General features: G+C 31.9%; 2 protein-coding genes across 2 annotated transcripts in view; one reads left to right on the top strand and one right to left on the bottom strand.

Moving 5' to 3' along the window:
* Nucleotides 1-877: 877 nt before the first annotated feature.
* Nucleotides 878-5360, top strand: LOC111062310. The gene is made up of 2 exons (XM_039420854.1): nt 878-1213; nt 2517-5360. The coding sequence occupies exons 1-2, from the start codon at nt 1037-1039 to the stop codon at nt 2718-2720; spliced, it is 381 nt and encodes a 126-aa protein (XP_039276788.1). The 5' UTR covers nt 878-1036; the 3' UTR covers nt 2721-5360.
* A 1324-nt stretch (nt 5361-6684) lies between these two features.
* LOC111050640 (clarin-3) overlaps nt 6685-13392 on the bottom strand; it is a 75089-nt gene continuing 68381 nt past the window's right edge. Inside the window, exons 5-6 of the mRNA XM_022336990.2 lie at nt 9018-9153; nt 6685-6974 (exon numbers count right to left, since the gene is read on the bottom strand). Of these exons, the coding sequence (XP_022192682.1) occupies nt 6839-6974; nt 9018-9153 (272 nt within the window). The 3' untranslated portion in view covers nt 6685-6838. The remainder of the gene's footprint in view (nt 6975-9017; nt 9154-13392) is intronic.

The following is a 13392-nucleotide window of genomic DNA, read 5'->3' as shown; positions in this document are numbered from 1 at the left end:
TAATATCTCTACATGGAATAATAATAATAATTTATGATTGAAATGGAATTATTTCTCATGAATGGACGACCTTAATGTATCAGTACCTAGTTTGCTAATGTCAAGAGAAAATTACTACTTAGTGCAGAGAAAATCTGTACCTTCCAACACAGCATCATGAATTCATGTATTTCTGATATAAATTATATAGTTGTTCAAACTGTTCACATTACACACTATATACCTAAAAATATTTGTTTGGGTGTGCTACGAATTGTATTCTCCCTCAGTCCAAAACTAAGACATTTATGAATCTCTCAATCGAATTTGTTCGGTTCAAGAAAATATAACTAAGCTTACTCATTGCCAAATTACTATGATGTACAATGTGAAAAATCTGGCATTGAAATAGATGTATAATATTCTTGAATGTAATAATTTCATTGCAATACGGTATCTCTTTTCCAATTTAGTGGACTCCGAATTGAACAGCAACAATTTCTATAAGTTCTGAGTAATAAGAGTTTCTATTTTGCAAGTAATAAGTTGTAGATAGGCTATTTTTTCGGAACAGATTTACAAATCGAAATTTTACATTGTATTCTACACCAGATTCTCTCTAACCCATAAAGTAAGAGAGAGTCAAGATTGAGAGGATTCTATCCGTGGGTTGTGGCTTGAAAAGGGTAAATTCAGAATGAATGAAATGTAGCGAGTAAAAGTTTTTGAAAAGTCAAGAACTACTCACTCAGGCTCTGCAATTCACATGAAAGTTTTCTTAAAATAATAACGATCCACCTGTTAGGTTCGTATTATTTGTCAGTAGTAGTAAAGTTTTTATTGAAGTAGGATGCACTTCTAAAGCTCAATGGCATATTGCTGCACTTCTAAAGCTCAATGGCATATTGCTGCACTTCTAAAGCTCAATGGCATATTCTTACTAGATTTTGCTTGAACTTCACAAGTATCCTGTTAGACTTTTCATATTATAATTGAGAAGATTAATTATTTTTGAAAACGTTTGTCTTTTCCAGCAGCTGCCCAACCAAGCAAGCTGATGAAAAACAGACTGTCGTCATTCCAGCCCAACATGCTTCTCCGCTCCGGATCTCTGGATAGGATAAGACAGTTTCCGTCCTACCTCTGTCGCCGGGGGTCCGGAGGCCAACTAGTCACCTGGATCTACAATTCAAGAACTGTTTTCACTCAAGCTCTGTCTTTCACTCATGAACAGGTGAGATAGATCAATATTCAATAAATAATGTATTAGAACTATCAAATACAATGACAATATTTGAAATCATTTTGGATTGCTTTTGAATGGCTTTCATATTCAGGATTACTAGAATAAGCGTATTTGGTTCCATTGAAAATTGGTTGAAGGCCATTCGTAGAGGTCGGCCTCCAGTATGATTCGTCAACAGGACTGAGGTCCAATCTCTAATGATTTAATCAAACCATGAAACCATCTTTCAATAGCCCATAATATAAAATTATATATTCCCCAGCTCAGTTGATGGATGGAAAAACGTATATGTCGAAATATGTAATATGGTATAATAAATTAAGCTTATTTCTGTGTTGATATCTTGATTTGGCCCACTCATGAGAAATCAGCCTTCAGTCCGGCTGACATAATATATCAGACCCAAGTCTTTTGTCTACCTTTGAAGGAACCTTTAAAGTGCAAATAGCATGATTAGCATGTATCGATGTTCAGAAAATAAGCAACCAGAATAATATATTCATATAAAGCTAGAAATATCTGAAACTCCAAGAGTCAAACATGCAGTTCTGTACATGATCAGTGCACTTCAGTTTTTTTTTTATTAGTTTTCAAAAAGTCCAATTAATTTTATTTTATAATTATTATTAAACGAAAATCCATATTAAATGTTGTAAATCACCCCGAAGACTTCTGCTACTGCAAATATTGACAACAGGGTAAACAGCTAAAAGAAAATTCGATTTGAGCTACAATCCAAAAATTATTTTCCAGCCAGGAAATCGAACCAGGTACCTCCTAATTACTAGTCAGGTGTGCTTAACCTTACACCAAACTGTCAATCTCTGGATAGCAGAACCCATTTTGGATTTTCGTTTGAAAATAATTATTCATTAATAATTAGGTAGCATTTGGATAAATACAATTTCTCATTAATTTCCATCTGTAGTTGTATTTCATGAGCAGGAATCATGACATTTGAATAGCAAAATGATTTCCTCTGATGCATTATCAAATATAAATCTTCAGATAAGATAATTCTATCCAACCTTTCAAAACTTGTGTGGTGTCAAGAATTACAAAACTAACTATTCCCATTCCAATATAATACATAGCAATGTATTCATATTGTACCAGTTATCAATAACATCAAAAAATCAATATCGAGTTAATCGAAATTTTTAATTTACGTCATCCTTTGAGATTTGTTTAAATGCTCTGGTTTGTGTTGATTTTGTCTTGTCACTTACTATTGTGCTGCTTCCCATAGTTTGAATTTGTCACTACACAAATTTGTAATTTGCAATTACAGTTGAGATCGCTGATGTTGGTTGTGTCTGTGTACCTGATGGTGGGTCTAGTGGCGTTGCAACTGGCTGCTGCTATGTTCGTCCTCTCCGTTGTTTCAACCAGCCTCCCTAACGGCATGATCTTCCTTCTCGCTTGCATCCTTATCACCTCCTTCATCGGCTTCAAAACGATACCAACCGATACCAAACTAGAGAAAAGGCAATAGCTTTAATTTTTTTGTCATTGTTGAGTGAATTCCAAACTGCATTTGAATCTACGGTTCATCACAAAAAAACTTATTTGTCAACATTTTTCTATGCTTATCAACATTACTTTTTCAAGCTCGTTGCCTGAAACTGATTACTCGAATACATCTTGTGAAATTATTATTGTGAAAGAGTTATCATCGATATGTCGATCAATGAACCATAAACGCGGATCATTTCATCCCAAAGATAATGAGTTATATTTACATAAATTTTGTTGAATCATGTTTCAACATCATGCTTTTGATTATTGGGCATAGCTGCAACGATAAAGCTTCAATTTTTCTTCATAATTACCTCAATTCAAAGATGATTTATTCATACAATGGAACAGTTATAAATTTTCCTCTCTCTATCAGTAGGCGACAATGATTAAGACTGATTGTTGAACTATGACTCCAGATAAAATATAAATTGAATCCAATGTTACTTGAAAGTGTTTTTTCGAAGCGAAATTAGGAATAAACATTGTACATTGCCCAATAAATGGTGATACTAATGAATCGGGACTTGAAATGCAGTTTGACTTTCACTTTTGTTCATATTACTGTTAATGTTATATATTTTCTTATTTTATAATGTAGATAGAACCTTCCCTGTATTTATCATTTAGTCTTCCTCATGTCATCTAGGTTTCGTTTGTATATTTTTCAATTCATAATTCTATGAAATACTTCAACATTTCGAATCTTCATTAGCTTCTATGAAAACTTCCTTCCTTATGATTATAATTTCTATTTTTATATCTTCTATATTTACTGAATTTTCAATGCCTACCCAAAACATGAACTCATTCTATTACTAGGAGTCTATATTGATTGTAAATAAATATCTTTTAGCCACTCAAATAAGTCATACTATGCAATAGTAGTTTTTGTTCATAAGTTATCACTAATACTTCATTTTCGAGTTTTTAGTGCCCACAATCAAGCTGTTCCAATTTCCTAAGAAATAACTTTTTTATCGATATTCTTCTAATCTGTCCTTCCATTCACATGCAGAGTTATTGTTTCTCCTGTTGTACTGTTTTTCAATTTTCATTTCATCATATAAGGACTTCCTGAAAACCAGACGAAAAATTGAAAATGAGACAAAAAATTGTAAATACCACTTATACAATTTTCTACTATTACATAAAACTACAAGAAAAATTGAAAAAAAAAAAATTAGGAAAAAAAATTGTAACGACCAAAGAGAATATAATAGTCTTTGATAGGCTTGGCCCACAATCATTTGATTCGGAAATCATCTTCATCCATCACAACTTATTCTATTTTTTAATCCAGTCTATTGAATATTTAAAAACTAAAATTCTTCATTTTATTAGTCTGACTGATCTAGAGAATTTATCAGTTAGCTTTAAGTTCACTAGGCTTTCTTAAATTCATCTTAATAATATTATTTCCCATTTCTAACATTATTTTCTGTCTGGTTGCTTCAAAGATTCCATATTGCCTCATTATTTGTCTATTTACTACATACACTAATGAATCTTCTTTAGTAATGAGAAAATTTTTCCTGTAAAAACTTATATCCGTTTTTACATATCAAATCCACATATTTGAACAAAAAATGCAACAAAATTATTTTAATTTATCTTGTTACCACTCTCGCATATAAATTGGCTTAAAAATGTAAGGTAATGTTTAAAAGTAAATTTTCTGGAGTTAGAATCTGTAGAATATACAAAGTTATTGCCCTTATTGGTATTTGTAATTGGTTTCTCAATTCAATTTGACAATCTTATTGAATAAATAGTTCCTGTTTACTTTATTCTTTGTCTGTCTACTAATCAATCGAACTAAAAATAGCAGACTGATGAATATACAAAGAGATTGGATGTTGAACTTGAATTCTAACATATTTCCATTGGCATTTATGTCATTATTATGTGACTTCATCTCTTATCCTAATGTTATTGGGAAGTATTTGTTTTCTCAACTGAAAATTCGAAACAATTTCAATTGTTTCATTAGAAAAAATTAGCTTTGATGTTCTCTTCAAAGTTCATTTTTAGAATGCAACCCATACTATAGTAGTCAATAAAAGATCAGTAGCAGCGTACATAAATTTGTTGAGACGTAGTATTGAGTTTTTTAAATAATTGTAACTCAGATTTCCTATAGGTCTATTGCTTTCTCCATTTTTGCTATATATATTTAATTGACTTTTGCAATATATATTTGTCCCAAGTTCTTAGGCTGTCCTATAAATTATTCAAGATGTAGTGAATTCTTGCGATTGGATACAATTTCCAATTGAAATTGAGATACCATAGCAATTTTTCTTCTGATCCCAAGGTGCTGAACTTATCTGTGCAATAACCCTATTTGAAAGGAACAGAGAACATTCATTCAATTGAAGAATAGCTCTGATCATTCAATAAGAATATTAATTTGGTACTTCCCTTCGTAGAATTGTAGTTGGTCAAGTACTTTCTATTTAGTTATTTATATTTTGTAATTTTGTAATAGAGATCATTACCATCATAATTTATTATTTATAATGTTCTTTGGTGCCTGTTTTTCAAGACTGAATGTATATTTTGTAAGAAAAATCAATAAATTGTTTTCATATACATGTGTGTGTATATATAGGCACTTGAATGTGTTACTGATTTAGAACCTCCTTCCTTTGTGTTAGGTTATCGTAAGTTTCTCTACATCTTTGCTCAAAGCTGGTAATCACTGAAATGGCATTGAAAAAATATAATAAATAGTTTAAAACCTGGCTACGACAAAAATGATCAGTAATTTGTGTTGAAACTTGATTTAGAAATGAGATATAGAATTGGGTTCAACAATTGATTTAGACATGGGTAAATTCTCTATTATTAAGATGAGACAATTTTTTAATTCCACAAATGATATAAAAAAACAGGAAACTTCAGGCTTAACCATAAGCAACGAAACTCGAGTTTTCCAAAATTGGTAATACTTTTTAGGTTTGTCGAAATTTACTTTTTCCATATTAAGTTTTGTCTCCATATTTTGTCATCATCAATGTGGCTAGAAACAAGTAAAGTTATCAAAAGTCTTATTTTTGTGAATGTTCCTAAAGCATGCATTACTACGTTATCATGGTCAACATCTCAAATGTTTTGAAATAGTTATTTGTGCAACTAGTGCCCAAAGTGACAGTTTGCTGCACCGAAAGAAACGTTTACGCCCGAGCCGTAGGCGAGGGCGGAATGGTTTCTTGAGTGCAGCAAACGAACTTTGCGCACGTATTCACATTAAATTTTCCTACAGTTACCATTCAATATGAAAAGTGGGTAATTATGGGTAAAATTCCCTGAAATCCATCAAATATTTTTCTGTGTAATTTTATTAATAATAAAAACCTTAATTTATTTAAAATTGAATAATAATAATTGAATTATAATGATTAGTAATTCAATTGAAAATTTATCTGACTGCTTGAAGGGGGTTTATGTTATGTAAGCATTGAAATGACTATAATCAAGGCACATAATGGCAAGGCAACACTGTTCTCCACTGCCATTATAACGTGGGCCTCACTAAGAGTGCAGTTACCAACATAATTTTGATTTTGCTGCACTGGTGCTCCATTAACCTTCCAACTATTTTGCATTGTCATGCTGCAAATCTGGAGTACGCAAAGTACTCACTTTGCGCACTAGTGCGGAAAAGTGATTCTTTGCGGCCTGCAATCATTGCAGAGATGGACACTTTTCAAGGTATCTGTAGGAAAAGGTATATTGTATTCTTCAAAGGGAATATTGAATATCTCAAATAGAATCTTGCATTCCTCGTAGTGAATCTTCTCCGCCTGGAAGTAAATAATGTATGACTTGAAGGATTATTGTAAGTTAGCCTATACATCTTTGTAATTTGTATGACTAAAATATTTTACCTCTAGGACTTCAAGATTGTTGGGTTGAAAGAATATGAAAATTGTGAATTAGTGTGGAGTCAATCTGGTTTAATCTATATTTACAATTTTGGTCGAATTACACAATATATTAAGTTGACACATTCCGTAGTATCTTGACTGTACACTATCACAAATGTCAATGTTCATAAGGGAGTTGTAATGGCAAGTGGCAAGAATGTTGTCAGTAGAGCATGATAGCTCCATTGCTCTTCTCCTCCGTCACTGGCACCGAAGTCTTTTTCTCACGCGAGTCGCTCGTTCCAAAGTAGATGAAAGTCAGGTTGATCACGTGCACGATCACGGCTGACACTACAAACCTGCAACATTCAAATAGACTCATCAACACATGCAGGTGCTGAAAATATTTTCAAACTATAAATTGTATATTAATTAATTCATAGTGGTTTATCGTAATAATAGGTGGTGACATTATTTTTCACTCAATATGAATCTATTTACTTTTCTTGCAATGGTGAACAACAAAGTACTTCACGTGCTGTGTTATTTTATTATAGAATGTTTGAGATTCCGTGCCCAACTGCTCACATGATGAAAATTTATGTTATTCTGATTCTTAGTGCAAAAGATGGATAATAATTAATAAATAATTATTGTTTTACGTATTCTAATGCCGTTACCTGCTTGAAAACGAGGGAATCTAAATTCAACTATTGACATCATATATAACTTAGTATCCATGAATCCTGATTACAATAAAAACTTGATTCATCATCTATAACAAAGTTTTACGAATATTATGCTAGTAGATCTGTGAACAGTAGACCTTGCGCAGTTGTAAGTCACAACCTCCTCTAATACTGTCCATCAGAATAAATTCTGTCCTGTTGTGTTAGCGAAGTATCGGTGTGAAAACTTCCAATGGGTAATCGACAATGGCCATAGGATTGGCGTATCGACAATGCGTCTGATACTCATGCTGGAAGGGCGACCATTTGTGTGATATTATCACTGATACCTACTCATATAAAGTTAATCAAAATCATTTATCGATGGCATAACTCACCCAACTCACCACTATGTAGGTGATTCATCTCTTATTATCAATTCACATTGTAATATAAACTTTATTATAAATACGATCATTTGTAGATAAAACAAAAATATTTTAAATACTATTCATTAATAACGCAATATGTTTTTACAAATAGGTAGTACATTGGTATTATGTGCAGTACCGTAGTCATTTATCAATAGCACTTTTTTTTAATGGAAATGTTGATAATTCAAAGGCATTCATGAATTTTCTCGTTGTTAAAACTTGAAGGAATGAAATAATTGCTCATTCAGACTGTGAATGTCTAAATTATCATGCTTTATACATTGTATTTCGTTTAAACCTAATGTAAAGCTGAATTACAAAACTCACAAAATTCAAGGAAAAAGTGTCAAAGATTCAAACAAACGCAAGGGAAGTAGGTAATGCCTAAGATAAAGTTATTTGAAGATCTCTGAATAGGACTGTTGAGATTTAGCAGCAGCAGGGTACACTCTACAATAAGAGACACTCCATCACCAGGGGAGAATAGAAATAAGTCAACTTGATGAGTCTCTATTGTTTTATCTGTACGGCATAGTTTAGTATGTGAGGCAAGTGTGAATGGACTAAGAAATACGACCTCCAACTTCTGAAAATCTTTCGACTTCCAGAGGTCCTTAGAGCTGAAATATTGCATTTTACCTTCCACTCATTCTCATTAAAATCTGTATCATATTATCTAGAAATTCCATATTTAATTCACTTGAATATGACCATATCTATCTTACATTGTACTTTTTGTGACTTTCAATTTTGTACATGACTGTAACGTTTCTGTTCGTTAATAAGATAGAAGAAAAAACAAATTTTGAATTGAGTACAACAGTAGGCCTACCGGTATGATTACAGTATGAGCACAGAGGGGAAGCAATATTGCATTTTCTATTATTTTGTTAATGGTATTTTAAACAATAATTGGAAAGCATTTTCATATTAAATATAATTGTGATTGTATTTCCCTTCTCTGAGGTTGAGTATTCGTATGAGTACTAGGTAAAACAATACTTGGTATTGTAGGAATAATCCTTTCAAATTTTGAATATATATTTTCTTGTCTCAATCACTGTGAGCCTGATATGACTAGTGAACAGGAGATTGATTTACACCACGGTGGAAAGTTATAAATGTCAATCATCAATATTTGGATACTCATCCTTTATGATGGCACTCAAAAATGTTGGTGATTACATTATTACAATAGGTAGGTAGGTTGTGTTAATTTCCTGATTTATTTTTTCCTGTGTTATCGTAAGAGGAAAATTGAGCAATTTGTCGATAATTGGAAGTGTAAATTGATAGTTACCAAAACGAGTGGCCATAAGCCGCCCTGCCATCAGATGTCCATAGATTGGCTTGATCCTCTAAACTCATCACATTCTTCTGTAACTTTTTCGTGAATTGCAATATCCAGAAGCTCACTGCAAACATTTGCAGAACAACTGTAACAGAAATATCAAAGAGAAATTTAGTCTCAATAAAATAGATTTCAATGAGAAGTATCTTCCGTGCCTGCCATGGTCGGTTAAGGCTGTGCGACCGGCTTTCAGAGTTCTTCCAAGTTATCAAAATAAAATAAAAACTCTGAAACATTTTTTTCCGATTATTACTTTTTGAGATGTGAGCGCCCAAAGTTAATTTTTTCAAACTGATCCTTTTCAAATTTCTTTACCTGTTTAAAGTGATCTGTTTGAAAAAATAAACATAGTCGCTCATATTTATTTATTCATACAAAAAATGTATGGAAGCAACAGATCGGTGATTCATTTTCCCTCCATGACAACAATAAAATAAACAATAGAAAATAAGTTTGAAATTGAAAATAAAAATAATGATCATAGATAACCAGAATTACAATACAATAAGATGAATAGTACATACATTAAAGCTTATAATTCTAAATATCTATATTCTGAATAATATTCTATATAATGCAAACAATATGTCTCGAAAACTAATAATCAGAAAAAAAATCTTGAGGAATTTTTCTATTTTGATAACTTGATAGTATTCTGATCGAAAACCTTTCAAAAATATCATCAGTAAAAAGTTTATTCTTAGCCAGTCTTCAACGAGATGCTACAGTACACAATATTTCATTTTTCAATAACGAAAAGTATAATACAGTTTAGTTGTATAAGAATATGTTATATTTTAATATAAATATGTATAGTAAAGTTATCCTTGGGACGAAAATGCGGTGACATAATTATATCTGGCAATGTTACTCGTTATTATTTTTGTAACGAATCTCACAAATAAGGTCATATTTCTATAATTTAAAAATATTATAGTTTTTCAAGAAAGTACCTAGAAATTATGAAATAGTATTGATTTTTGAGAACAATTTCCACTTTCTGATGAATAGGCCTAACAGTTTCCATCAAATAGAGATCGGATCAATCATGGAATAAGACGTTCACACTACTACGATTCACATTCTGTGGAGATCAAAACTCAGTGAGGCGGAATTGGGAGACCACATAAGACGTGCAAAAGAAATGCGGTTCAAAGTGAGAAGAAGAAAGCGTCCATGATACAGAAATGTGAGCCGAATATCAAGGCGAAGAGGAGCAGACAAATAGAATCAACACACTCCAGCGAAAGAAGAAAGAAAAAAGAAAAAGTAAAAAGCAGAACGCCACTCAAAGGAAACTTTGTTGCGAGAAGCTGGAAATTTGAACGAAACAGCAGCCGAATTCAATTGTGGAGGGATGAAATTTTATTTATTGAGTTGCGATATGTCTGCAAAACAAACAAATCTTCTGTTTCTAGAATTCAATGTTTGAAACCTAACAATCGGTTGGATCCGTTCTATATAGTGAGAAAATTTCCTGCCTTTAAAAGAGGAATAATTTTTCTCTATTTGAGCAGCATTTTCACTACTATTCCGCTCTCCTGGATTTTCAAATAAAACTTCCAGAATTTTCAATATCAGTTACACGGTAAAATATTTGAGTAGTATAACTGAACGTCGTTACCTATTGTACTGGAATAAGGCTTTCAATACGATTGTATTTAGAATACCATACCCAAAGGTGAAATGTATAATACAGTACATAGTTTTTCCTTATTTTCAAATAAATAATAAAATGAGCTAAGTGGATTTTTGAAGTGAGCTATTCAATTCAATTGAATCTCTTGTTGAATTGATGTATTGCAGCTCAGTTCAAAATTATACAATTATGTTACCGAACAAAACTAGGATGATTAAACTGCTGGTTACTCAAAAATAGCATCCATGGAGTTTCGTCATTATTTTTAGCCATGTCATTCAAACTCTGTCGCGCTATTACAACTTTGAAGTACAAAAAACGGTTCTTGGTCCACTTTGATGAAAACGTCATCCATACACATTTACATATACATTATACATATACATCCATATACATTTTCCATGGTGGATTCTGCGAGACAGTAGTGAGCATTTCACAAAATTCTGTTGAAACATTTATTTATCTATACATAATTAAATAATAATTTATATATAATAATAATAATATTTATTTATCAGTCCATAACTTCAAAGTCCAAAAATCAGTCCACACTCTTTATAAAATATGTAAATGAAATATGGAAGGAATATAATTCAAAAGTTTCAATTGAGAGAACCAAAATTATGGCATTTACAATTTGTGATCAATATCACAATACACACGTTTAGGATTCAATATCAATTATCGAGAAGACTTGAATATTGGAAAGAAAATAGAAAAAAATTGAAGCAGTAGGTTGTGCCAAAATTTATTTATTTTTTCGAAATTATAACTTTTACAAGATAAAATTTTATTAGAGTGCTGGATTAATGTTGTGATTTTCTCACGGTATCAGAGTAGTTTCATGATGTCATTCCGCACATTAGGTAATTAAATTCTGATATTTCCTCTATTGTTTTCAAACGTTTTCCTAGAGTACTTAGAATTGTTGTAAACACAAAATCATCATAAAAAATCAGTTGAACGTCCATTCTATTGCTGAGTCTTCTACTTTGATCGAGGGAATTTTCCTGTATTCTGTCTTTGTTAGTTGTATTCCTTTCTTGTTCTATTGAGGGAAATTATTGTCGTCCCCACCATGTCCTTTGTAATTTGGTAATTTTCTTTTGGCTACATTACCAGCCCTGATACCTATTTTTGAGCCTGATTCGGTCGACTTGGAGACCTGAACAAGAGACCGCTTTTATCTTCTGTAGAGTACAGACATGTTTTCTGAGCTTAATTATTTATTGACCTGATTCAATAATGTCTTTTCCAGACAGTTTTTTATTCTCTCTCAGAGACTAAAATTATATTATTGGGAATCATTTATCCCATCAGTTTTGAAATCGCTAATCCTTTTATTAAATTATTAATGGCATAGTTAATTTCCATTCAGAGCGGTTGACTGCTGCACTTTATTATTATTGTAGGCTATGGATTAGTGACAGTCAAAAACCCATTTAAGGGTGAGTAATGAATATTTTATAGTAGGCTATTGTTGTATTGTCTTTATTTTAATAATTTTGATATTACAGGTAACAACCCCTGATTTAACAATTCTTCGCTTTCAAATATTTTATAACTCAATTTTGTAGTCTTACATCTGAGATGTATGACGATATCCTAATGCACAAGAAATCTATACTAAATCGAGTATATTTCTATAATTTAAAAATATTATAGTTTTTCAAGAAAGTACCTAGAAATTATGAAATAGTATTGATTTTTGAGAACAATTTCCACTTTCTGATGAATAGGCCTAACAGTTTCCATCAAATAGAGATCGGATCAATCATGGAATAAGACGTTCACACTACTACGATTCACATTCTGTGGAGATCAAAACTCAGTGAGGCGGAATTGGGAGACCACATAAGACGTGCAAAAGAAATGCGGTTCAAAGTGAGAAGAAGAAAGCGTCCATGATACAGAAATGTGAGCCGAATATCAAGGCGAAGAGGAGCAGACAAATAGAATCAACACACTCCAGCGAAAGAAGAAAGAAAAAAGAAAAAGTAAAAAGCAGAACGCCACTCAAAGGAAACTTTGTTGCGAGAAGCTGGAAATTTGAACGAAACAGCAGCCGAATTCAATTGTGGAGGGATGAAATTTTATTTATTGAGTTGCGATATGTCTGCAAAACAAACAAATCTTCTGTTTCTAGAATTCAATGTTTGAAACCTAACAATCGGTTGGATCCGTTCTATATAGTGAGAAAATTTCCTGCCTTTAAAAGAGGAATAATTTTTCTCTATTTGAGCAGCATTTTCACTACTATTCCGCTCTCCTGGATTTTCAAATAAAACTTCCAGAATTTTCAATATCAGTTACACGGTAAAATATTTGAGTAGTATAACTGAACGTCGTTACCTATTGTACTGGAATAAGGCTTTCAATACAATTGTATTTAGAATACCATACCCAAAGGTGAAATGTATAATACAGTACATAGTTTTTCCTTATTTTCAAATAAATAATAAAATGAGCTAAGTGGATTTTTGAAGTGAGCTATTCAATTCAATTGAATCTCTTGTTGAATTGATGTATTGCAGCTCAGTTCAAAATTATACAATTATGTTACCGAACAAAACTAGGATGATTAAACTGCTGGTTACTCAAAAATAGCCTCCATGGAGTTTCGTCATTATTTTTAGCCATGTCATTCAAACTCTGTCGCGCTATTACAACTTTGAAGTACAAAAA

The sequence above is a fragment of the Nilaparvata lugens genome, chromosome 1 (genome assembly GCF_014356525.2).
Source record: "Nilaparvata lugens isolate BPH chromosome 1, ASM1435652v1, whole genome shotgun sequence".
NCBI lineage: Eukaryota > Metazoa > Arthropoda > Insecta > Hemiptera > Delphacidae > Nilaparvata > Nilaparvata lugens.
Note: the sequence above shows the minus strand (reverse complement) of the source record. Positions and strands in the feature narration are given on the sequence as shown.